General features: G+C 43.3%; 1 protein-coding gene across 1 annotated transcript; it reads left to right on the top strand.

Moving 5' to 3' along the window:
- On the top strand, positions 1 to 26,845 carry LOC119784572 (diacylglycerol kinase theta-like). Its single transcript, XM_038286674.1, has 23 exons — positions 1 to 1,064; positions 3,203 to 3,282; positions 6,118 to 6,217; positions 9,096 to 9,181; positions 10,423 to 10,548; positions 10,724 to 10,877; positions 11,722 to 11,790; positions 14,044 to 14,141; positions 14,419 to 14,636; positions 14,707 to 14,791; positions 14,935 to 14,989; positions 15,073 to 15,134; positions 15,228 to 15,378; positions 15,831 to 15,869; positions 16,032 to 16,147; positions 20,382 to 20,533; positions 20,686 to 20,834; positions 20,919 to 21,097; positions 21,302 to 21,402; positions 21,710 to 21,856; positions 21,941 to 22,052; positions 22,126 to 22,278; positions 24,864 to 26,845. Exons 1-23 carry the CDS (start codon positions 842 to 844, stop codon positions 24,960 to 24,962), a joined length of 2,754 nt encoding a protein of 917 aa, XP_038142602.1. The 5' UTR covers positions 1 to 841; the 3' UTR covers positions 24,963 to 26,845.

The following is a 26,845-nucleotide window of genomic DNA, read 5'->3' as shown; positions in this document are numbered from 1 at the left end:
GGAGTAAATCAGTGTTTAGTGACTCGGACGCGGAAGAAGAATCGGCCTTTTAAAAAAAGCAGAAAAGCCGAATGAAAGAAGCTTGTTCCTCAGACGGAGCGACCACCGGTTGAACCTCCTCCGCCTCCCGCGGCCTCCCTGCTCCTTCTCCCCGGGGCTTACACTGTTTCTTCCGGTTCTGCTACGACTGACTTCCCGCTGCAAGGCGGGAGCAGACCGTCTCACAGGCTCCATAGCTCCGCAGAGCCCCGCTGTTTGCAGCTTTATTGGATCGATCTGTCATCTTTTATTCAGGCCGCCTGCTGAACGCGGAGCTGCGGCAGAGAGCGGCGGGCGGCGCCGCTGGGTGGCACCGCTGTCTCCGGGCGGAGGGGCTGCTGCTAAACAGACTCATTCCACTGTGGATCCTAATCTTCCTGTTTCCAGTCGGCTTCTATGTGCTGTGTGTCGGGGGGCTGGTCGTTAGCCCACCGGTTAGGAGGGATCCTCCACCCGGAGAGCCGCTGGCCCCAGCCGGGGAGATAGCTTCTAATCGGGGGAAGAAAAGCACGGATTCCATTTAAAAGCAATTCATTTATGTTAACATTTGAAGCTTTATGATGTTTGGATGATTTTTTTTTTTTGGAACCTGGATAATCAGCTCCATAGGAGGGGCGAACTCTCCAGACCCTCCCCGAGCACAGCGCCCCTTCCCCGGGCTGCACTGACGTGTCCAGCCCGCTGGGATGACTGAAGCCTGGGGCTCATTTTCCTAAAACTCCCACCATTCTACCTCATAAGCCGGCTTCACTGCGCACCTTTTTGTTGTCCGTGTTATAAAGAGGAGGGCTGGTTTGCGGACATGGCCGAGTCGAACCGCTCCAGCGGTCCGGCGAACCCCGATGCGGACAACGGCCGGCTGGTGAGTCCGGCCGCCGTGAAGAAGAAGGTGCATCAGCCTCCGGGGCCGAGGCAGAAGTACCAGAGCTCCGGCCACTGCTTCAAGAAAGTCACCCTGACCAAACCGACCTTCTGCCACAGCTGCAGCGACTTCGTGTGGGGGCTGATCGGCTTCCTATGCGAAGGTGAGCCAACATCCTTCTAGCGTGGGAAAGAGCCTGGCAGACAGTACTGAGGGTAAACAGTTAAAAGGGGTTCTAGGTTTTCCAGCAGCTCTGATCCCAACCTCATCAACATCTGCATCTCTTCCATCATCCAACCTTTACCTTCCTCATCCCTCATTCTCAGCTTATGCATATTATCTTTCATCTGCATGTAAACACCTTCTCCACTCTGCCCAGTAACACAGCTCCTTCATTGGGTTAATTTTTTCCAGGAGGTGTAAACTGTCTCCATAAAGTCGTGATGTACTTGCTCTGGTTGGCATGACAACAGGAGGTTTGGATGGATGTGTGTGTGTTTGTGTGTCTATCAGCTTTGTGAGAAGCTGTACAACACACCAAGCAGTGCTGTGTCCTGGAAAGGCTCTGGCTGCACGATTACATAATGTTTCTCCTTTAGGCTGTAACTTGGATTAAGTGAGAGCTGCGATGTCATTGAAGGGCTTCGTCTGCCGCCGTGATGCAGCGGATGGTTCTCCTCAGGTTCTGATCCAAATAAAACAGTAGAGGATGGACAGAAGCGGAAAGCAGGCCAGTTTTTGTTCAGCGTATAAACATCATTCAGGTAGAATAGATTTGTATTAGAACTTTCCTCTGGTTCTGCCCAAGTAGATCATCTCCACCTATTTGAACAGGGATTAATCGTGGAGTTTGTTAGCATCATGAAGTATTCAAAGAGTGACAGGTTCTGACCTCAGGCTGGAATTTGGAGCATTCACCTCTGGCATGAAGCTCAAGTCCTAACAGGCTGATGGACAGAGAGAGAGACTTTGTCGACCAGCTTCACATATTCAGAACAAACACAGACTCATTTAGGTTTGGACTTTGACTAGACCCTTCCAACTGATGAATCCTCTCTGATCCAAACCACCTTTAGTGTCTCTGAGTGGCATCTCAGAGTGATTCTCCTGCTGAAAGATCAACTTTCACCCCCATTGCTTTTGCAACCTCTATCAGGTTTTCTTCCAGAATGTTCCTGGATTTCGGCTCCATCCTGGGTTTAGAAGGTCAGCTTTGATGATTGGAAACATTAACACTGACCCTCTTGTCCCTGTTGAAGTAAAGCTTCCCCACAGCATGGTGCTGCCACTGTCATGCTTTCTAGAGGGGATGAAGTGTTGCTTGTCCTCACCTGATCAGATTATTTTACCTCAGCTGTGGATCTCTGCAGCTACCTCAGAGCTGCTTCCGTCCGTCTAGGTGGACGTCCATGCCTCGGTAGGTCAGCAGGTCCATCCTTTCCATGTTCAGGTGATGGGTTGGACAGAGATCTTCAAAGCTTGGGATTTATTTTTAGAACCTAGCACCGTTTCAAATTGAACCAAACCTTCTCCCTGATCTGTCTGCTGGGTTCCTTTGTCTCCATGATGCTGGTTGGTCTCTGATCTTCTACAAAGAACCTCTGAGGTCAGAAACAGAACTCCTGTAGGTTTTACTATAAATGCATTCTGTTCTATTGGATTTTATTTACTGGTATTAGAGTAAAACGGGGCTTCATAGTGTGTGATTGTTCCTGGAACCCAGAACCCTTTTTTATTATAGTCCCAATATTTGCATCCATCTTTAAGGAAAACATTCAAATTCATTAATTCAGAGCAGATTACTGATTAAACCGATACGACCTGCAGAGCACAGCGGAGGGTGGTGCTCATCAGATGGACTTCGCTGCCTTCATTCCCTGCAGAGGTTAGATTAGGATCTGTGAGCGCTTTTTGTCGCCTTAACGGTTCGGTTTTCTCATACATGCAGTTTCTGTTGGCCTGTCGCTGTATTTCACTTTTTATAAAGTGGCCCCTTCTGCGTTGCTTTCAGTTTCAGTGAGATGTTTATCAGCAGGAAACATTGCTGCGAGCAGTTAGAAAGTTAGAGGGGAAAAAAATGTTGAATGACTGAGACTGCAGAGAGGAGATGAGTCGGAGCGAGGCATGAACAGCCGTTCCAAAGTATCCCCTTTACCCTTTTCTAAATACTAGCAGGTGTCATCCTGAGTCAACCGCAGAGCCAGAGGACTCTGAGACTCTGAATGAAGAAATGTTTGATTACAAATTGAAGCACCTCATGTTGCAGGAACCTTCACCCTGCTGTGTCTCTCTCCTCCTCAGTGTGTAACTTCATGTGTCATGAGAAATGCCTGAAGACGCTCCGTGTGGTCTGCACCAGCATGAGTCCTTCTCAGGTTCAGGTGAGTCAAAAACAGGGTGATCCTACAGGGTCATCTAACCCTAAACATTGTTGCTCAATGAGCTCCAAGGAGCGTTGCTCCATCTTTATTCAGGAGAACAGGGGTCCCACCGTTTAACATGTTGATTCCTTCATGATCCGGTCCACTTTTTGTTCGTTTTTCCTACTATAGAGATGAAAACCTATTGTGTTCCAGATGATTTGGAAAAAGGACTCTTTGGACAGCCAGACCAGCTTAGATGGGTTGGAAATTGGATGTGGATGTTAGACCTTCTTACTAGAGAGCTTCGGCTCTAATCCCCTATGGATTCTGGGATGCATGTAGATTGTTTAGTTTTTAGTTTCCATTGGATGTTTTTTAGTCCAGGAACAAAAGAAGCAGCAGACTGAGAACAGTTTTATAGAACCATTTAGTCCCCTTCGCCCAGCAGGATACGACCTGCCTTAACAAGCCTTTCTAGTGATTCTCTCTTAGGAAAAATCCCTCAGCGGGTAGAATCAGAATGTAAACCTCCTCAAAACATTAGGGTTGTCACGATACTAAACTTTTCAACTCGATACGATACTAAGTAAAATATTCCATACTCTATGTCATTTTCGATACCACAAGGATAAAAACAAAGACTCCAAAATTCAACAGATTTTTTTTTATTAATAAACAAAATACAATAAATAGATAAATAAATACAATAAACAATATTCTGAGGTTGTTTGCTGTGCACAATATTAAGCAAGCTTGATAAAAAACTTAAAAAATTAAAATTAAGTGTTCCTTCCTTGGCTATGCTTTGCACACATAGCAATGACGCTAGCAAAACCGGTTAAGAAACAAAAATAATTCTCAGCAGCTGCACCTCTTATTACAAAAAAAGAGTCTGAAACTGAAAAGTGCACAGAATTATTCACACAGTGTTCAGAAAGTGCATTTTCCTCAAATTTGCGCATAAGATGAATGACTGTTTAGGTGCCACTGGTGGTAGCACTGTATCGATACTTTTGAAAATGAGTATTGTATCCGGATACAACGTTTCAGTGTCGATACTTTTTGGAGTATCGATACTTTTGACAACCCTACAAGACATCCTAAAAATACGTTGAAACGACTAGAAAAATGTGGACCTTTGAAAAAACAGACATCAGCTCAGGGACAAGGAGAGGTTTTACATGCAGAAATTAATTTTAGATTTTAATATTAAAGATTTGATTAACTAATTAATAACAAGGGAATAGGGTTGTCACGATACCAAACTTTTCAACTCGATACCGATATTAAGGAAAATATTCGATACTCGATACCATTTTCGATACAACAAGGATAAAAACTCAAAATTTCAACGGAAATATTTTGATTAATAATTAAAATACAATAAATAAATACAATAAACAATAAGAATAATATTTTGAGGTTGTTTGCTGTGCAGAGTATTAAGCAAGCTTGATAAAAAACTTAAGAATTAAAATAAAGTTTTCTTTACTTGGCTATGCTTTGCACACATAACAATGACGCTAGCCAAACCAGTTAAGAAACAAAAATAATTCTCAGCAGCTGCACCTGTTACAAAAAAGTCTGAAACTTAAAAGTGCATAGAATTATTCAATCACACAGTGTTCAGAAAGTGCATTTTCCTCTATTCTGCACTTTAGATGAATGACTGCTTAGGTGCCACTGGTGGAGGCACTGTATCAATACTTTTGAAAATTAGTATTGTATGCGGCTACGTTTCAGTATCAATACTTTTTTGAGTATCGATACTTTTGACAACCCTACAAGGGAACAATACAATACTGATCCCCCCATCAAACCCAATAAGGAGCTGTTCATCCCGCTGCAGCCGGTTAACTGGTACCAAATCTTTTACAGTAGAGGGACTGTAAACTGATCTAAATTGATTTAATTCAGACACTTTCAAGGTTTCCCAGGGTAAACTTTGACTAGGTCACTTCCAACCTTTGTGGGTTTTTTTCCCCCTCATTTCTTGCCATTCTGCAGTAAACTTCAGACTGTACTTTGGGTTGTTCATTCTGTAGCAGGATCCAACTGAACTAGAACTTGGAACCCTCTGCTGGAGAGCAGAGTCCTCTTGGTTCTGAAGCAGCAAAGCAACCCAGACCATCACTCTACCACCACCATGTCTGACTGTAGCCATAAGGTTCTGGTTCAGAAATGCTCTTAGTTTTACCCTAGATGTAACCGGACACAAAGATTCTAGAGTGGTCCGCTCTGTTTCCATCAGTCCACAGAATATCATTCTAGAAATCTTGAGGATCATTAACATGTTTCGTGCTCAGGACTTTGTGTTTTTGGGGTCAGCAGTGGTTCTGGTCTTAAACCCCTCCCATGGCTGTTTGTGCCCACCCCAACTATCCCTCTTATTGTTGAGTCATGTCCTCTGACCTTTACGTGCCATTGATGAGGTCCTGGAGTAATTTTTGTAGGCTAACCTCTCCTTAGAAGGTTCTCCTCTATTCCAGGTTCTGATTCTATTTAACAGAAGTCCGAAGCCTTAGAATTGGATCTAAAACGCTGTCCTGACTGATGATTGGGATGTTGTTTTTTGATTCTGTAGCGTGGGGTGGAATGTGCTGCTGGTTGAGATATTTTAGCCTACTTCGAGCTGTCTGATGGGATCTGCTTCAGTGACATCTTGATGTTTCTGAGCTGGTAGTGATGGATTCTGGGTGTGGAGAGTAAAAACAACATATAATCAGTTAATTTATGGTTTAATTAGGGTGTTTTACTCAGCTTACCGTCTATGTGTTTACCAGGAAGCCCATCAGCAGCGGGTTTCCCTCATTTGCTTAAATGTTTAAAATCTTTGTCTGCTGCCCCCTACAGGTGCCTGTTGCTCACTGCTTTGGTCCAGCTGGCCAGAAGAAACATTTCTGCTGCGTCTGCAGGAAGCAGACAGAGGGAAGCAAGGCGCTGCGCTGTGAAGGTGCGACCAGTTCAACCTGCAGCATCACTACCAGTCAGACCAGTTTAACCTGCAGCCTGCAGGGAGTCTTTCACATGTTGAACCTGTAGGATTACTTGACAGCTTTGATGGGAATAAAAAGCATTGATTGTTGCCGGTCTGAGATGATTCACTCTGAGTTAAGCAGGGGGGTTGTCCAGCTAACCTGGTCCAGTTCTCAGTTTGACCAAGTCTTTGCAAACACTCAGGCTTTGTTTGGACCTTTAGGTTAGTCCTGGTGCTTTCTGGAGCTCTGCTGTTTTCTAATTGTTTCTTGATCAGAGCTTCAAAAAACCTGCAAAGCTATGAGTCAAAAACACGCTAGAATTTCAGAACGTGGGATTAACCTATTCAGTAGTAGAAAGCCTTTATTCTGAGTCAATGTAATCTGCTTTGCTCCATTCATGAGTTGGTTTCAGATCAGGTGATATCAATCAGTCAACTGTATTGTGAGTAAAATTAGCCCAGATTTAAGAGTAAGCATAAACATATAGGAGGCCCTAATCAATGAAGCGCAAAAATCATGATCCATCATGGCAATGGGAGGAAATAAGAAGTGTTAAAGTGTGCATTGTTCAAAAATAGAGTTTTAGATATTAATGACCTGCAATGGACTGGCGGCCTGTCCAGGGTGTACCCCGCCTCTCGCCCTACAGTAGACAGCTGGAGATAGGCACCAGCACCCCTCGCGACCCTGTTTGGGATTAAGTGTGCCAGAAAATGGATGGATGGATTGATATTAATGATGCCATAGGGAGATTTTAAGAACATATTAAACAAGAATGCAAAACTGTTCATCTGGCAAAATTAGGAGATTTAATATGGCAGAGACCAGTTATACATGAGTGGGATTTGATTAGGGCTGCAACTCACAATTGTTTTGCAAATCTGTAGATTATTTTTTTCAATTAATTAGTAATAGCCACGTTCCTTAAAGAAGATTTTTGACAAAATAAAACCAGGCAACACTCAAAGTTTTCCACTTAAGGGGTCCTTGATAGAGCTTATTCACAGAAAAAAAATGGCTTTTTAAATCTTAAATGCAAAATGTTTATATGTATATTTTTTATTACTACTCTAAGTGGGTTCCTCTTTCAGCTAAAGACACGTTTTAGAGTCTCTACACTCCAAATACAAATTGATCAATTACTGAATAATCCAATTTTTTCCTCAATATTACCATCCATCCATTTTCTGTCATGCTTATCCCAAGTGCTGTCTTATTCTAAGCCATCTACGGGCGAGAGGCGGGGTACACCCTGAACAGGTCGTCAGTCCATCGGAGGGCAACACAGAGACAAACAGGACAAACAACCATTCACGCACACACTCACCTAAGGAGAATTTAGAGAAGCCGATTAACCTAACAGTCATGTTTTTGGATGCACGCTCAGTGCCGAAAGAGCCACGCCGGGAATCAAACCCAGATATTCTTGCTGCAAGGCAGCAGTGCTACCCGCTGCTCCACTGAGCAGCCCTAATATGACCTTATTTAACATAAAATAACAGTGTCTGTGTGTGCAGTATGCCTCTTGCATCTTCCCTGAAAGTGGAAAAAGGACATAGCAGTAAATCAAGATGAAATATAAAAATGCAATTCAAATGTATCCTACTGAATTACCCTGCCTCTGTTTCTTATTCAATAAATATAGTTGATATGTACGAAGTTAGACCTTAGTTTGTGACTAAATATAAATAAGGGCAGACATCAGGCTGAAATTGATATTTTTTTCTGTCTCCCTGTGAAATAGCTGGACAAGGTTTATTTATCAGAAGAGATGGAAACATGTTTAATGAAAAAAAGAGAACCTAAAAAAAAATACTACAAAATAAAAGCTGATTTATTTAGTGAAGGAACAGTGAATGTGAATACCAGCCAGGCTTTCAGTTAGGCATGCATGGAAATACAAGAATATATGAATAGAGGTCTGTGGATTTTTCTTTTTTTTTGTCTTGTTGATTTTAAACAAGGAAACACCTCAAAATTGTGTTTGTATAGGGGTTAGTTTAATTACTCTATGATGCTCAATTATGATCTTTACTGTCACCAAAGCTCAGTTGCATAATATAATTGAATAAAAACTAAACCATTCAATGTATAAAGAGAAAAAAGATTTCATGACAGCTTCCCGCTGGATGTGAAACAGCAGGATGAGACTTTGCAGAAGTTGTGATCGAGCTGATGGGCATCTCAGCTGTATGCTAACAGGTTAATGCTGACATTTGAACAGCATAAGAACAAAGTGCAGCGCAAAGACCTTGTTATGTCATATAAGGGATATTTGGCTGACATATTACTGAGATAATTACTGACTCCGGAGAAAAGGATCTGTGCTTTAACATTTATGAATCCACATTAAAAATGCATTGAATCATGCGGAGCATACTGAGCATTTGCTTTTCAACATCTACAGGCTCCTGCGGTAAAAGACAAACCATTTCTGACTCTATTCTCATGTCTGATCTCAGCTGAAATGTGCAACAGACTGAGGATAACTTCAGGAAATTCTGCCAGCAACCAGACTTGTTTAAAGGAGTGACTTGGGGGTTTATCTTGTCCCCAGATAACAGATGTCCAGCTTTCTGAAACCCAAATCCTGGTTATGGAGGGATTTATCTCAAATTTATTGTGACTCCTAACCTATCCCACTTTCTGAAACGGGGCCCAGCAGATTATGTAAAACCTCCAAAATACACACCATGCTGCTAGAAAGAAATGTTCAATAAATAAGAGTTAAATAAGAATATTTCAAGACTATCTGAAAAATGAAACCAGAAATGTTTAATTTTTATTTCTCAGACCTTTGTTTTCAGGCTCTGTTTGTCCTTTCTGATTGAGAAGCTGTCTCCTGTGTTTCAGTGTGCGAGCTGCATGTCCACGCTGACTGTGCTTCCTTCAGCTGTGCCGACTGTCGCTGCTGTCACCTGGACAGGAACCTGCAGCAGGTAAACCAGGCTATTTCTTCTTCCATCTCTTGGAAAAACGCTCTTGAACTGGAGCAGGCAACTGGTTTGTTCAGGAGAAGACAGACAGGAGTCATCAGAAACTTCCATCTAAATAAAGTATCTCTCAGGTTTTAGATGTCTTGTGGTTTGGTGAGAGTCTCCTGTTAGTCTACAGATTACATCCTGCAACAGAATCAGATGTCAGATTGAGTTCCGGATTGATCGGTGCCTCTGATGGACCGGCTCTCATGGATTAGAATCAGCAGCCCGCAGTGGATCATGGGGGTTGGACTGAAAACCAGTTCAGCAGCTTTATGACTGGCAGGAAACCAGCAGCTGAACCGTCACAGATGGGGTCAGATCTGCTTGAAGTCCATCAATAAGTGATGAAGGCTGTGGAGACAGGTTTTTAGTTTAGTTCTTCATGAAAAATATTGTTAACATCAGTGAATTAAAAAAAAAAGAAGTCATTCTCAACAATCTCTTCAATAGAACCGTTTTACCTCTGTCTCAGAAAGTATTTTCTCCCTTATTTTTATATATATATAATTTTATAATTTTTCCCCCTCAATGTTCAGATAGGAGGCTAGAGTGGTTTTGACCCGGTTAAATATTTAGAACCTTCAGGTGTGTCTCCTTCTGGTGGGAGACATTTTTATTCACTCCCTATTAGGGCTGGGCAATTAATAGCATTTGCAATATAGTTGCAATTTAACAAAACACAATTTTCAATAGCAGAAGCCCTTATTTTTAATCACACTATATTTAACAAGAGTAAGAAACTAAATCTCTCCCTCCAGCACTGGACTGAAAGCCTGGGGTTAAGCATCTTCAAAAATCATCTACAAACTTGGGGTTAGTACAAAGGAAAATTGAAATAAAATCACAATTTTGGTTAAAAATGATCACATTTTCATCTTTCGGAAAAAGAATCAGCCTGCAGCCTGGACCTTGTGGTTCTGTTTAACGTGTTGGATCTCCTTTATAATATAAAACCATGCATGTTGACTTGAGAACGTTCTAAAGCACCTGTATCAACTGGATTCAGATCCTTCCTGTAGTTCTCATGAAGCGAATAGCTGCAGCCTGCCCTGAATAAGCTTGCCATGGCAACCAGTGACACAGTAGATTCCCATCTTTCAACATGGCCACCACATTCATTTCACTTCAATTTCTCCTTTTATTCTTTGCTGTCCGGCGATTTAAGCCCTAAACAGGTTCTGTTTTTCCACCCTCAACAGAACATGTTCCACCACCACTGGAGGGAGGGGAACCAGGCATCGGCGGCGAAGTGTGAAGTTTGTCGCCGTTCCTGTGGCTCGTCCGAAGCCCTGTCGGGGATGAGGTGTGAGTGGTGCGGGATTACGGTGAGAATCATATCTCTGCAGGTCTGCTGAGGGTCTAAGTTCAGAACCTGGAGCTTTAAGTCCACAGCTTCTTGACTTTGCATCTTTTCTATGTTGTTTCTGTATTAGAACAGGTCTCAGTTAATCCTGTCCTCTGTGTGTGCATTTGGTTAACGAGTTGCTGTGTCACCTGCAGTGCCATGCGGCGTGTTACCGCCTGGTCTCTCCAGAATGCAACCTGGGACGTCTGCGCAACATGTTGCTGCATCCCTCCATTGTCTGCCTCGACTCCAGGAACTTCAGCAAAATGCACTGTTACCGGATCACGGAGAGCTGCAATCAAGAGCTGGGTATGTGGACACAACAAGACACACATGTGTGTTGCGTACATGACACAGGAGAGGATATTAGGACATATAGAGACAGACATTAAAGAAACATGTGACACATGGCAGACACAGAGATATTAGTGGATAGAGAAGAGACACATTCGGACAGCATCACTAATTGGACCTGCAGCTAAATTGCAATAACCCAATGGCAAGGTTAATTGTTCTATCAAGCTCAGAGGGGAGGAGCTTCGTGAGATCAACAGAACAATCTGTCACTGTCGGTTTCCTGGTCCGACCGCTTCCTGCCATGCTACTGGAAGAAGTAAGAAGCCACAAACGCTGCCCTGTCTTCCTGACAACCACTCTGCTGATCTGAGCTGTTAGAAACTCTTTTAAATTCTGCAGCAATTCACAACACTGCACAAAGTCGACTCATCCATACCATACAGATAGACTGGTTAAAAGTTTTCTATCTGAGGAAACCGAGCAGATTGCATCAAGTCACTGACTTGTGCGATATACTCCCCCTGCATGTGCATTAAAGCACTGTCTTGCAGCAATCCCTCATACCAAGCATGCATGTAAAACCATGGAGAGGAATACAGGTACTTTCAGTATGGGAGAATGTGTTGGTAGAGGAGCTGCTCCATCCTGGAAAGAAACAGTTTCTTGGTCAGCAGGATCAGTTGGTTACTGCGTGAAATGTTTAATTGCTCCTAAAATAGCCGGTATGCTCCAAGCTAGAACCGGTCCATGCTAAATCTGGCTTTCCGGAAAAAACCTGCTGATCAGGATTTTTTACGTCTTAAGCGTTTCCAGTTATTTCTCGACTGACACGTTCTCCTTCACTGTTTTCTGTCAGATAATGCAGATGAAGCCGATTCACCTGCTGCCGCGTCAAAAGATGCTCCGCCTGCAGCGCCTGAAACCGGTAAATTGAAGTCATCTCATTTCTATCACAGTCATTCTGGAATCCAGTATGTTTCATCACTGCTTCATATGAACTAGACACTGATGCATCTAATGGATAGATAGACGGATCACTGTGGGGTACCCAACCCACTCACTGATGTTGCAAACATGAAAATGTTTTAATAAGAGCTCACTCTAAAACCTCAGAGCTTCCTAAACAAGTATCTGTTTTACTTTCTTCTTAATCTCATCCACATTCAATGAAAAAGTGAGCCTCTCATCCATGTGCCTACCAAGAACTTGAAGATCCTGAACATTTGAACTGAAAGGTCAGTAATAGACCAGGACTGAATGGGAATCGGTTGACCTTCAAAAAGCTCTTTGGTCTTTTCAACATTGATAAACAGGAAATGTTCCTTCCATCACTGTTCAACCGTATGTACTTGAGCCACATAGCCACAATTGACGTTATTGAGAGAAAACCCACCGCAGCTTTATCGTCAGGGCACTGAAAGAGTTCAACATTGCTATCCCCCATGTAGTGCACAAGCATGAACCATGATTTCAACAGACACTGCTCCATTCATGTGATGTCTTTTGGGTCAGGCCATCAAAGAGTCTCTGAATCAGTGGACAGCTTTCCCAACAACTCATCTATTGAAGTCAGAGATCCGGTCATTGAATATTAGTCGAGCAGACGCAGTCTTCCGCTTTAGATAAACCGCCACCATGTCTATGAGAGTCAGAGTTGCGTCCAATAACTCTTACAGGGCCCAGTGTAAAATGCTTAGTAATTGTTCTCTCCATACAGTTTTAGACATTTAAAGGCAGCGCTGTAGGGAACCGCCTCACGGGGGGGGGGCCCTTGCAGCCATAAGAACCCGCCGACGGCAGCTTTCTGCGGCATGCATGGCCTCAGTAAATCGTTTCCCCTGTCAGAGTGTAAGTGGTAGGAAGTCATTCAAAGCCCTAAAACCAGAGTGATTTGATGCATTGCAGGCGTTTGACCAAATTTGAAGAGCAGAACGGTGGAGACCATGTTGAGCTGAGCAGAACACACTTTAAAGCATGTTCACCCCAAAACGTCAAAGCCAGAGCCACAGAAATCTGAATAGGTTGGTATTTGGTCACCTTTGCACAGACAGGAAAAAAATGATCCTGTAACATTGGTGGCGTTAAAGCTATTGTTGAAAATGTTGAGTTTATTTACAAATCAGAGACTCTTAGCCATGCATTGTTTTTAGGCCAGCCCTTTATTGTATTCATTGACCAGTTTTACCTGTGTGAAACCTGCATTCTACCATGTTATAAAGACTGGCTTTACTTTATGCTTCTTGGATCTTAACTCCCTCCATTTGTTGAGGGATCCATTTTCATCCAGTCTCTCAAAGGCAGCATGTTTTTCATAAACACACAGCTCTAACTACTTTGTGACTCATGACTATGAAATGCTTTAAGAAAACTATATGAGATGTTATAGAATCTGTATGATGGATGGATGGATGGATGGATGGATGGATGGATGGATGGATGGATGGATGGATGGATGGATGGATGGATGATATTTGAATGGATGGATGGATGATATTTGGATGGATGGATGGATGGATGGATGGATGGATGGATGGATGGATGGATGGATGATATTTGATCTGATGGATGGATGGATGGATGGATGGATGGATGGATGGATGGATGGATGGATGGATGGATGGATGGATGGACTGGATGATAGGGATGGATGATATTTGATCTGACTGATGATGGATGATCAGGATGGATGGATGGATGGATGATCTGATGGATGGATGGATGGACTGGATGATAAGGATGGATGGATGCTATTTGATCTAACGGATGGATGGATGGATGGATGGATGGATGGATGGATGGATGGATGGATGGATGGATGGATGGATGGATGATATTTGATCTAACGGATGGATGGATGGATGGATGGATGGATGGATGGATGGATGGATGGATGGATGGATGGACTGGATGATAGGGATGGATGATATTTGATCTGACTGATGGATGGATGATCAGGATGGATGGATGGATGGATGATCTGATGGATGGATGGACTGGATGATAAGGATGGATGGATGATATTTGATCTGATTGATGGATGGATGATCAGGTTGGATGGATGATATTTGATCAGATGGATGGGTAATGCTCATTCCTCCATTTTTCGTCTCTCATATTGAGGCTCGGATGAGGGTAGTAGACTTTCAGGCGGTTTTCATGTTTCCTCTCTGAATTACAGGTAAGCAGCTTATTAAGGTGTATGACGGTGATGATTCAGTCAAGCGTGGCTTCTTTCGGTTGATCCACACCAGCAGAGGCATGAAGAATGAGGAAGTGGTGAGAAGCATGACACGCTGCTGCTATTTTTAGCACCACTACTTCTCTGAAACCTGAGTACTCTCACTCCTAGAATCAGCATCAGAATCAGAAATACTTTAATAATCCCAGAGGGAAATTACTTAACATGTCAGGGATCTGTTTGTCAGAGCTTCTCACAAGGTTTCCCTTTAAAGCCATCAGCAGCGACCTTAGACTGAACAAGGAGAAACATTTCTGCTTCCATTGTCAGGACAGACCTGCACTGATTTGCTCCACTGCTGGTTCTGTCCTTCAGGAGGCGGCGCTCAGGGCCTTTTATCTTCCTGAGGATCCTCATCACTTTCAGCTGGAGGAATTCAGCAGCTTGCAGCATCATCATAACGACGACCTCCTGAACCAGAATGCCAGCAGTCTGGAAAACAGAAATTCCGCAAAGAATGGAGGTGACGCCAGGCTGCTGAGGGCAAAACCGAGAAGGGATGACATGATCAAGGTGCATGCTGCATGGAGCAGGTGAGGTCCTGTTAAAGCCTGAGCTCCGACACAGCAGGATAGGTTGTTAAGGATGTCTGTTCTGCACCAGGCCCAGTTCATCTACTGTTACTGTGTTGGAAACCAGCACTGCAGCCTCCATCGTCAGCGAGGTTCTCCCTCACCTGGGCAGGCAGGTAGGTGCCCCCTCCTATAAGCCTGGAAAAATCCTTTTGGACATAAAAACAAAAACTAACTCTGAGGGTTACCAGAAGATGTTTTAGAGTCGGTGGTAACATTTCAGGGTTTTGGCTGAGATGTTGCTGATGATCTGTTTTAGGATGAAAATGCATCAAAATTCAGTCTACAGGAGGTCTACATGAGCAGTAAGCAAGGTAAGGCCAGCAGCATGGAGCGGCTTCAGCAGCTGGAACCTTGTCAGCATATAGAGGAAATGGTCTGTGTTTCTGTTCCGCAGTGCAGAGACAAACGCTGAGTCCTCAGGAGAAGATAGTGGACAAACTTCAGGAGATCAGGAAGGTAACGTCTCTGCAGCTGTTTATCCATCAGAGATGATGCTTCAAACATCACATATTCTGTGGAAGCACAGCCATAATGTGTTTGTTGTTCCAGCTTTCTCTGCGTCAGATGAACCAAACTCGGTTCTACGTGGTAGAGAACAAGAACCGGGCTGTGCAGGTGGACCTGCTGATCCTGGGACTGCCCCCCCTGCTGGCCAAAGAGGAGCAAACCCGCCTGCTGCAGGAGAACCTGGAAATCAAGAGTGAGTCTGCCTGTGCAGCTCCTCCTGCTGGGAGAATAAATCAGAGACTTTCAACATCACTCCCCCTGCTTAGATGGCTCAATTGAATCATTTTAAATAACCTGAAGCTCTGGAGGACACCTAGTTCTTGGCAGAAATCTGTTGCTGCAGATTTGATCGGCCCTCTAGTTTACCTGAAGGTGAACAAACCCAAAGTCTGAAAACTATTCTGACTGTTGGCCTTAGTTAAACCCACTGAGACAGTCCTGCTTCTCCGTGTTTTAGTGGTTTTACGTATTTCTAGAGAGGAATGAACCATCCAGTTTGTGTCCTGCAGAAACCAGATGTTTGTTTTTGCCTGATCTGGAGGAGAAACACAGAAGTTCAAACTATCTGTACCTGTGGTTCTTATTTTAGATGAAGGAACGCTGCTCTGACTCCTCTTCCTCCTTCCTCTTTGTCCGTCTCTGCAGGTCACCTGGTCACATACACCCACTTCTATGACTCTCAAGGTGAGGCTGTCGCCATGAAATCCTCCCTGCTGTGTGCCTCACTGCGTTCCCACCAGAGACTTGTCTCCTTTGTGTTCTAATGAGACAGAAAAACACTGTAGCTTCAGGCCACATCTGTATGGATGTCACCTGATGCTGTAACATCTGTGTGCCTGTATCCAGGTGCCGTGGCGATGCAGATTTCCTGCTTCTCAGAGGCAGAGAGGATCTACATGCTGGCTAAAGACACCTCCATCAACAACAAGATGCTGACCTCCCTGGTCATTCCAGAGATCCAGGTAATAGGATCATTAACTGGTTTAATGAGCAGGTTTAAATCCGACTTTTTTTTACTTTATGTACTTTTATTACATTTATAAATGTTTTTCTCTAAAAGAGTTAAAGGGGTCATGGAATGATTCTATAGGGTATTTGGTGCTAGTCTTTAAGGTCTCTGAATAGGGGGTGTAACATTGGTTTGGCTGAAAATGGCATATTAGCTGTCCTGTGCACCCTAATGCAAGCCTGGTTAAAAGTCCTAGAATGAAACATGTTTTCTTCCTTTTATGGTATGATCATAAATATTTAGATGAGCTGTGTACTGATTGGTTGGTTTACAATGAGCGAAGCTGCTGAGCAAAGATGCATCATAGCAACAAGCACTCACTCACTGAAACATTGAAATTGTTGATACAGACACATTAGGTGTTGAACCATATCTGTAAGAGCCAGAATCAGAGGAAGAATGGGATGTAGTTTGTCAAAGTTACTCCTTGTTTCCACTTCTAAAAGTGGTAACATAATCGACTTAGGTAGGAAACATTACAGCTTAGCTTCTAGCAACCAAACTATCGTAATTCTACTTATATTTAGCCATCTTGCTGGAATAACTAACAAAATAACCCGAAATAGATCTGGACAAACGTGCAACGTAAAGTATAGATTTACATATCAACACGTTATTTATTCGAACGAAATACAGTAAGGGAAATGAACTAATGTTACACCCATTGCTAACAAACTGAATTGTAACACATTTTGCATGCTGCTAGATACGATATGCTATATCAGCTTAGCGACAAAATTTAACTGACAGCTTGCGGTTATGATGGCCTTACGGTCAGAACAGCCCCTTGTTTCAGTAAAAGAAGTTTAGCAAATCCTGCTTTGAACTGTCCAAGATTTTGAAAGCTGTCTGTGGTAAAATGCTTAGAGCAAATGAACAGCCGAGCATCAAACTTTGCAGGGATCTTCTAATACACAAAAATAATCCATGCCTGTCTTTGGATCCTTAGGAAGTCTGTGAAAATGTTCCCCTTCCTCCGTGCAGCCTGGAACACTGCATTTACGCCCATGGTTGTGGCTCATTTTCAATAGAGAAACTGCCTGCTTTGTAATTCTTGTAGAAGTAAATCTACCTGTAGGCTAAACAGCTAAACTACTGGCTTACATCTTTGCAACCTCTATTCTTGGTCTTGGGCCAGTGGGCTGGTCTGTATGTCAATTATGGGGTGTGACAACAGTACAGGCCAGAACCAAATAAGAGTTAACGTCAACTCGGGGCTTTGTTTGGATTCGCCTGTTTTATGGTGGAAATTTAGAATTGTGAAATTTGCATAGAAAGAAGGTGTCGATGGGGTTTGAACTTTTCTCAAATATATTTTAACCTTTTTTTTTAAATCTTATTGAGTAAGAGTGGCTGTGTTTCTAATAACCATCATATTACGCATATTGTAATTACAAAAATACATTTGATAATTAGAAACACTGCAGTTTTGAAAAAAATCCAGATTTTCCAAAAACATTAGAGTCGTGGCTGAAAGAAGGATATATCTCATGTGTTTACATTGTTTTAAAGAGTTATCACATGAACAAATGTATTTGCACACTATTTAGATGCATTTGTTATTTAATGGAAGTACCACAAAAGCATTTTCAAAATCAGCAGACTATCCACCTAGTTTTTGCTCATTTTCCAATGGAAATGCAGCTACTCTGGTTCTGGTTCTCCTCAGTCTCATAGGACTCTTATGGTCCATGTGTCGGCTCTTGATGTCCTCTCAATGTGAAGGTTCTTGAATTTATTTATTTTTTTCATCAATCATCTCAAGGCTGTCCTTATGTCTGTCAACATTTTGCTACTACCGTTCATTCTTCCATTTGTTACGATTATGCTTTGATACAAAAGCTTTGAACAACCAGCTTCTTTAGTAACTACCTTTAGTGCAACCATTCAGTTATAATTATCACTAAAATTATTTCGCTAATTGATCAAAAAAATTTTCGGCAAATAATTGGATGTTAAAAGATGCATTAAAAATGCTATAGACCATTTAACTCAAGCGATGGCTGTGATGCCATCCTGGAGAGAAATATCCGCTGTGCTGCTACCATCAAGATGTTTCTAGATGTTGGAAATCGGCCTGTTTTTCAGTGTAGTCCTGTTTCTCTGACTGTGACTGGCTGGATGTAGTCTCTTCATCCTCTGACATGGGAGCTGGCTCGGAACTCGTCTGCCTGGCTGTGTGTTTCCTGGACGGGGCCGCCTTTTACAGCTGCTTTTTGTATCTCTGCTTCTGTCTCCTTGAACCCCAGTCGGCCTCGGCAGATGGCCGCTCACACTGAGCCTGGTTCTGCTGGAGGTTTCTTCCTTTTAAAAGGGATTTTTTCCTCTTCACTGTCGCTACAAGCATGCTTAGTGTAAGGGAATGCATTGGACTCAATGAGTTGATGCAATCAACTGGTTTTCCTTAGATGGAAAACTTTGAATCAATTCGACTGTATGATCTGTTGAACTGTAAAGTGCCTTGAGATGACTTGTTGTGAATTGGCGCTATATAAATAAACTAAATTGAATTGAATCAAAGCAAAGTACTGCTCTGATTATGCTCTTTAAGCTAATGGCATGTGTTAATCTGTATACACCATTTAACGATTAATTGATTACTAATAAGTTCAATTTGATTGATGCGATTCATTGATACCCTGGTCTTGTTGTGAAGGGGAGATCAGTAACTGTCCTCTGGACACATGTCCATTCAGTAGTCTTCTCCAACATGGTCAGTCAACAAGGTCAACAAGGTCAGACTGAGAACAGTTAGTATCTTTGGAGTTAATTAGCTGGTTAGGGTCTGAGTTAAAACCAGGATTCTTTTTTTTTTGTTGCACTTCTCCAGTCCAGTTTCATCCTAGTTGTTAAGCAAATGAGTTGACTTCAGTTTATTGTTTGAATTGGCAAAAGGTTTCTATCTAAGATAACCCAGCAGATTGCATGGATGTAAGATCCAGCAGAACCAGAACTGGCCTCAAATCATTCTGCATTTGAACAGACAATGGGAAGTGCAAACTCTGACAGATAGACTGACCTATGAGCTTTTTCAGGGGATGGACTGCTTTTCAGGCTGAGAGCAAAACCCACTGAATCTTTCAGACCTCAGAAAGTTTGTTACATTCTAGGTACAAAAGTTGAAGATGGATTTTCAAGCCTTAGGTTGTGAAAGTATTTGAATCACGGAAGACCTGGTGATGCCCGTCTTTTCACTGCAACATGTGTCTCTAGACACTGGAGATTTTTTATCTTCCGCACTGTCCTCCTCCTCTTCCCTGTGAGGGAAGACAGACTTGAGTCCTGGTCTGGTCTTGTTTGTCTCTGGTCCATTTGGGTTGAACTGTTTCTTTAACACCCTGACTGTGGATACGACCAGGAGCCATTTTAAGTGTCATGTCATATAAATTCTCCAGGGTAAACCATGAATTGCTGCTTTTAAGGTTTCTAGTAGGCATGCACGATATTGGGATTTTGGCCAATATCCGATATGCCGATATTTTAAAAATTTAGCCGATAACCGATATCGATACTGATGTTAAAGCTGGACAAAAATAAGTAGTCATTGAAAATAGCAGTTTTGTTATCCATTTCTGACATTTTGAAAAATAATATACTCAAATATATTTTCATATGCTGATATCAAATTGATTTTAAAAACCGGGTTTCGATCTATTTTACTTTCAAAATCTTGTGAAATTTCATCATTCTGTTACAAACTCTGTTCAAACTGTACAAACTCTTCTGTTACAAATTCTTGTGAGATTTTGTTAGTAAAATAGATCGATACGTCTGTAAAAGTCTGTAAAAAAGAAGTTTTTGAGGAAGAAGAAGAAGTAGTATTTTTTTTTTTTTTTAGACTTTAGAAACTCAGAAGCTGATCAAATATCGGGTTAAATATCGGTGGGGTGGCCGATGTCCGATATTCAGTTTTAAGGCCGATACAGGCCAATACCGATAGGGGGCCGATTATATCGTGCATCCCTAGTTTCTAGGATCTTATTCATTAAACGCCTGCTGATAAGTTTAAAAGTTTTCTACATTTTTTCACCAATAAAATCTACTTTTATTGATTTATTTGCTTATTTCTAGCCTTCATGTATTTATTATTGTAGTTTTTCTTTTGGTAGATTAGAACCTTTTGTCCGTCAGGTGAGTATGTACCATCTGGACCATCATAGGCTCTGATTCAGTGGTTTCACTTACAGCATGAGAAGCTGGAAGATGACGTCTGCCCCCTGCTGGTGTTTGTCAACCCAAAGAGCGGTGGCCTGAAGGGCAGAGAGCTCCTCTACAGCTTCCGGAAACTGCTGAACCCTCACCAGGTCTTTGACCTCACCAACGGAGGCCCGCTGGCAGGGTGAGGAATCAGGAGCTGCTGTATATGACGTTAAATACTGATGATCTGTGGATTCAATGCATGAGGAAACACAGCAGATGTCTGTGGTGTGCAGACATGTTTTTCCAGAAGGACGGGAAACTCATGTTAACTCGACCTCTTCTCTGCTGCAGCCTGCATACATTCAGGGGGGTTCCTCGGTTCCGGGTTCTGGTCTGCGGGGGTGATGGCACAGTTGGCTGGGTCCTGGGAGTCTTGGAGGCCGTGAGGCACAAACTGGTCTGCCGGGAGCCGCCCATCGGTATCGTCCCACTGGGAACTGGTGAGACCGACCGCCGCTGGACTCTCTGTAACGTTCTGTTGATTTGATGTCTCATTTCTGTATTTACTCTTTTTGAGTGGTCAGGGAATGACTTGGCACGGATCCTCCGCTGGGGGGCGGGATACAGCGGTGAGGACCCCCACCACATCTTGGTGTCAGTGGACGAGGCAGACGAAGTGCAGATGGACCGCTGGACCATCTTGCTGGATGCTCAGGACATCACGGAGGATGGAAAGGACAACGGCTACCTGGAGCCACCCAAGGTTTGCTCCAAAACCTCCAAGAACAACTCTGCAGATTAAAAGGATTCCAAGAAGATCTTCAATGTTTCTGTTAATGATAAACCAACTAAAGTGTCCAGAGTCTTAGAAAATGTTTGGGTGCAGTGTTGGAGCACATAAATAGATTGATCTTCAACAAACTGGTGAAGGTAACTCGATAAAGGCTTTTCCTCCTCCTCCTCTTAGGTTGTCCAGATGAACAACTACTTTGGTCTCGGCATCGATGCAGAGCTCAGCCTGGACTTCCACCTGGCCCGAGAGGGCGAACCCGATAAGTTTACTAGCAGGTAACCTGATGGATCTGGAACTAGATCATCACTAAGCTGGAGGGCCCAAATAGCACCAGGAGGAAAAAATAGACCGAAGCTTTGGAGATGAACCAAAAACGATTTCAGCTCTTAATGTCTAATTAATTAAATATTAGTAATTAAACTTTTTTTCTTAATATTATTTGTTTAAATTTGCTAACAGACCTTCAGATTTAATTCAGGGATGTTAGCTTTTCTGTGTGTTCTCTGGTGACCATCACAGTTTTTGCAAAGCTCTGAAGAAGCAGAGTACTCCTGGTAATAAAGTCCAGTTTGTACCACACAGGTTCCACAACAAAGGTGTTTATGTAAAGGTGGGTCTGCAGAAGATCAGCCACGGCAGGAGCCTCCATAAAGAGCTGCAGCTGCAGGTGGACTCGCAGCAGGTTCCCTTACCCAACATCGAGGGTCTGATTTTTCTCAACATTTCCAGGTGACACACGGACACACAAACACAGCACCCCAGCAAGATGAAGGACTCTCCTTCAATACGTTTCTCTTGCTCCCCTCTGTGCAGCTGGGGTTCTGGTGCAGACCTGTGGGGATCGGAAGCCGATTCACGGTTTGCAAGGCCAAGGATCGATGACGGCCTGCTGGAGGTGGTTGGAGTCACAGGGGTCGTTCACATGGTAGGCTGTGCTGCAGAAACATCTTCGTCCTGGGTCCTGCAGCAGAGTTCAAACATCTGCTGTGTGTCTGCAGGGTCAGGTTCATGGTGGGCTCCGCTCCGGGATCCGGATTGCTCAGGGGAACTACATCAGGCTGACTCTCAGCAAACCCATAACGGTGCAGCTTGACGGGGAGCCGTGGATCCAGCCACCTGGACACATTATCATTTCTGCTGCGGGACCAAAGGTATGCTCTGTTTGACCCTGCAGGGCTGCTATACTCTTCTCACTACTAAAGGTTGTCTCTTGCTTATCTGGTCAGAATTATAGCTTCTTAGCGGGTTTTCAAATCTTGGGTCTAGGCTGGACCACAAGCAACATGATGATGTTGATGGAGACAAACATCTACACATCCACTTGTCCCTCCATCCAATTATCCACCTACCTACTCATTTCCACCCACTTATCCACCCACCCCTATCCATTCACTTGTCTATCCATCCCTCCACTTATCCTCTCACCCACTCATCCTTTCATCCAATTATCCGCCCACCCACTCATCCTTCCACCCACTCATCTTCCCACCCACTCATCCTACCATCCAATTATCTGCCCTCCTACTCAATCTTCCGTCAATTATTTGCCCACCCACTCATTATTTCATCCAATTATCCACCCACCCACCCACTCAACCTTCTATCCAATTATCCACCCATCCACTCATCCTTCCATCCAATTATCCACCCACCCACTCAACCTTTTATCCAATTATCCACTCACCCACTCTCTTCCATCCAGTTAGCCACCCACCCACTCATCCTTCCATCCAATTAGCACCCACCCACTCATCCTACCATCCAATTATCCACCCATCCACTCATCCTACCATCCAATTATCCACCCACCCACTCATCCTTCCATCCAATTAGCCATCTACCCACTCATCCTACCATCCAATTATCCGCCCATCCACTCATCCTTCCATCCAATTATCCACCTACCCACTCATCCTTCCATCCAATGATCCACCCACCCACTCATCCTTCCATCCAATTAGCACCCACCCACTCATCCTACCATCCAATTATCCACCCATCCACTCATCCTACCATCCAATTATCCACCCACCCACTCATCCTTCCATCCATTTAGCCATCTACCCACTCATCCTACCATCCAATTATCCACCCATCCACTCATCCTTCCATCCAATTATCCACCTACCCACTCATCCTTCCCTCCAATTATCCACCTACCCACTCATCCTTCCATCCAATTATCCACCCACCCACTCAACCTTCTATCCAATTATCCACCTACCCACTCATCCTTCCATCCAATTATCCACCCACCCACTCATCCTTCCATCAAATTATCCACTCATCCACTCATCCTTCCATCCAATTATCCACCCACCGACTCATCCTTCCATCAAATTATCCATCCACCGACTCATCCTTCCATCAAATTTTCTACCCACCCACTCATCCTTCCATCCAATTATCCACCCATCCACTCAACCTTCCATCCAATTATCTACCCACCCACTCAACCTTCCATCCAATTATCCACCCACCGACTCATCCTTCCATCAAATTATCCACCCATCCACTCATCCTTCCATCCAATTATCCACCCATCCACTCATCCTTCCATCCAATTATCCACCCATCCACTCATCCTTCCATCCAATTATCCACCCATCCACTCATCCTTCCATCCAATTATCCACCTACCCACTCATCCTTCCATCCAATTAGCACCCACCCACTCATCCTTCCATCCAATTATCTACCCACCCACTCATCCTACCATCCAATTATCCACCCACCCACTCATCCTTCCATCCATTTAGCCATCTACCCACTCATCCTACCATCCAATTATCCACCCATCCACTCATCCTTCCATCCAATTATCCACCTACCCACTCATCCTTCCCTCCAATTATCCACCTACCCACTCATCCTTCCATCCAATTATCCACCCACCCACTCAACCTTCTATCCAATTATCCACCTACCCACTCATCCTTCCATCCAATTATCCACCCACCCACTCATCCTTCCATCAAATTATCCACTCATCCACTCATCCTTCCATCCAATTATCCACCCACCGACTCATCCTTCCATCAAATTATCCATCCACCGACTCATCCTTCCATCAAATTTTCTACCCACCCACTCATCCTTCCATCCAATTATCCACCCATCCACTCAACCTTCCATCCAATTATCTACCCACCCACTCAACCTTCCATCCAATTATCCACCCACCGACTCATCCTTCCATCAAATTATCCACCCATCCACTCATCCTTCCATCCAATTATCCACCCATCCACTCATCCTTCCATCCAATTATCCACCCATCCACTCATCCTTCCATCCAATTATCCACCCATCCACTCATCCTTCCATCCAATTATCCACCTACCCACTCATCCTTCCATCCAATTATCCACCCACCCACTCATCCTTCCATCCAATTATCTACCCACCCACTCATCCTTCCATCAAATTATCCATCCACCCACTCAACCTTCCATTGAGTTATCCGCCCATCCATGCAATCTTCCATCAGAATGAAAGGTTCAATGGTGCAATCCATCAATCCATTTTGCCATCCACCCAATTTTCCATCCATCCACTTATCCTCCCACCTACTCATTCAGCCATCCACTTATACACCCACCCACTCATCCATCCATCGATCCATGCACCCTTATCCATTCCTTCCTTCTTCCACTTAGCCATCGTCTCATCCATCCATGGATTGTGGTTCCAGTTGATCCCACAGCCTCTCCTCATGTTTGTTCCCGGTCTGCAGGTCCGGATGCTGAGGAAGTCCAAGGTGAAGCAGAAGAAATCTGCTGCCAGCAAGGATGGACGCTCTGAGAGTCCTTCCTCAAGAGACGGTGGACAATGACCGGTTCTCCTTGAAATTGGTGTCCTCCGTTTTTAGCTGCTTCTTGCTGCCCAGGAAGCTGGTCCGGTTCCAGTGCCTGTGATTCCACTCATGTAGCTTTGAAGCGACCCTAACCGATCACAGATCCAGATGGAGATAGAAGCAGGTTCAAGGTATCTGCATCCTGCTAAGGAAGAGGAGAAGGTCATAATACATTATTGTCTGGTAACTTTAAAGAGAAATGATCCAAGTGACTCAATCTCATCTGCAACCTTCATATCTGGGTGTCTGAGTAGAATGTGGGTCGATCTGGACTATTTTCAACAATTCACAAAGTCAGAGGGTAACCACAACAATTTCTGACAGCCGTAACAGTATCTGTTCTGTAATTAAACGTAACCTCAGTGTTGGTTGCATAACCTAAGAATAATGTGCAGCTATAAAATAAAGGTGGAGAAGAAGAGGAACTCTGACATCTAGACGGGCAGTGTTTCCAAAAAGCTGCAAACATCTAAAACTCAACCTGGAGGTTCACAGGAATCCAAACATTCTCTGCTTAAAATGAATTAAGAAAAAATAAACTGACTTCAAATACTGTTGAAGATTTCTGACGATCAGAGTGATTGAAGAAAACCGATTCCATGGTTGCTTTGGTGAGTCCCTCCACAAGAAGTAACTGTGTTAGAACTAGTAGTATCAGACCCTTCTGAGTGGATGAAGAAACTCAATTTAAAAGCTTTTTTGCGGGGTCAAAAATCCCTCAAAGTTTAACTATCATTGTGATAAAAGCTGGAAGAAGTATTAGAAGGCTAACTGGGTAACTTTCTGTCATTTTGTTAAACTTTTAATGATGGTTCGGATGAGAAAATATGGCAGAGATATGGAGGTCCAACCAAGACTGCTTTCACTCAGTTTCTTCAGAACCCAGAAACTTTAACAGATTTTTTTGTTCCTGACAGAAACAGACTCATTTTTAAGGGAAACATTCTGTATGGTGATGTTTTCTTTATGGGTTTTGAATCAGAACCATCTCAATCAGCAGTGTCCAAATTCAGTTTCAGTCTGAAATACGGATTCTGATCCAAACCCAGAAGGACCAGCTCAGATGAGCTTGGAGGGAGTTTGTCTCGGTTCCAGTTCTTCATGTAGCCTCGACATAGTTTTTGATCAATGTAATCGTGCTTCTTTGAAATCTGACTTTTCGTCTTGGTGCTGGAAAACCAAATCTGTTGGATTTGTGTTTTTGACTAAAGTCAGATCATGTATAGAGTAGAAGAAGCATGAAGCTTCAGGGTTCTGTTAAATCGGTGTCTTGCAGAGGCTGGTGTGGTCTGCATCAGGACCATTACTTGCCTGATAAGCTGTGGTTCCACATGGAGGTTCAGGTTTTTCTCTGAAGGAAAATGATCAGTTTTAATGTTGGACGATAGAGATTTTAAGTTAGATTCAGACTGACCACAAATATTAAAATATCAGGATTTAGACTGGTTTGCTGATTTAACAGCAGGGGGCGCTGCAGGCGTGTAGCAGATCTCAGTGGCATTAAATGTTTATTTAACCAATTGTGGAGCTGACCTACTGAACTGTTCTGCTGTAGCTGTTTCTGACATGCATGAAGTTCTGTGTTTTTATCACAGAGCCGAGTGTCATTTGTTTCTGATCAACTGGACTTTTAACAGTGCTTCTCCTTTTGCTCTCACCCTCAGCTTTCTGAAAGGAAGTTTTAAAACTGAAAGAAAAATGGTAAAACTACATTTTATCCCAAAATTTCCACCTGCTCTGATCTGCCTAAAAACTAGTTTTCCTCTTGATCTATGATGTTTTTATAGTTATTTTTCCTTTAAATGTAACCAGACCTTTGAAGCTGCCAACAGAACCAGTATAAACTGAACAGTAAAAACTGA

Source organism: Cyprinodon tularosa, unplaced genomic scaffold (genome assembly GCF_016077235.1).
Source record: "Cyprinodon tularosa strain WSP-4 unplaced genomic scaffold, ASM1607723v1 ctg229, whole genome shotgun sequence".
NCBI classification, from domain to species: domain Eukaryota; kingdom Metazoa; phylum Chordata; class Actinopteri; order Cyprinodontiformes; family Cyprinodontidae; genus Cyprinodon; species Cyprinodon tularosa.
This window is presented reverse-complemented; position numbering and strand designations above follow the sequence as displayed.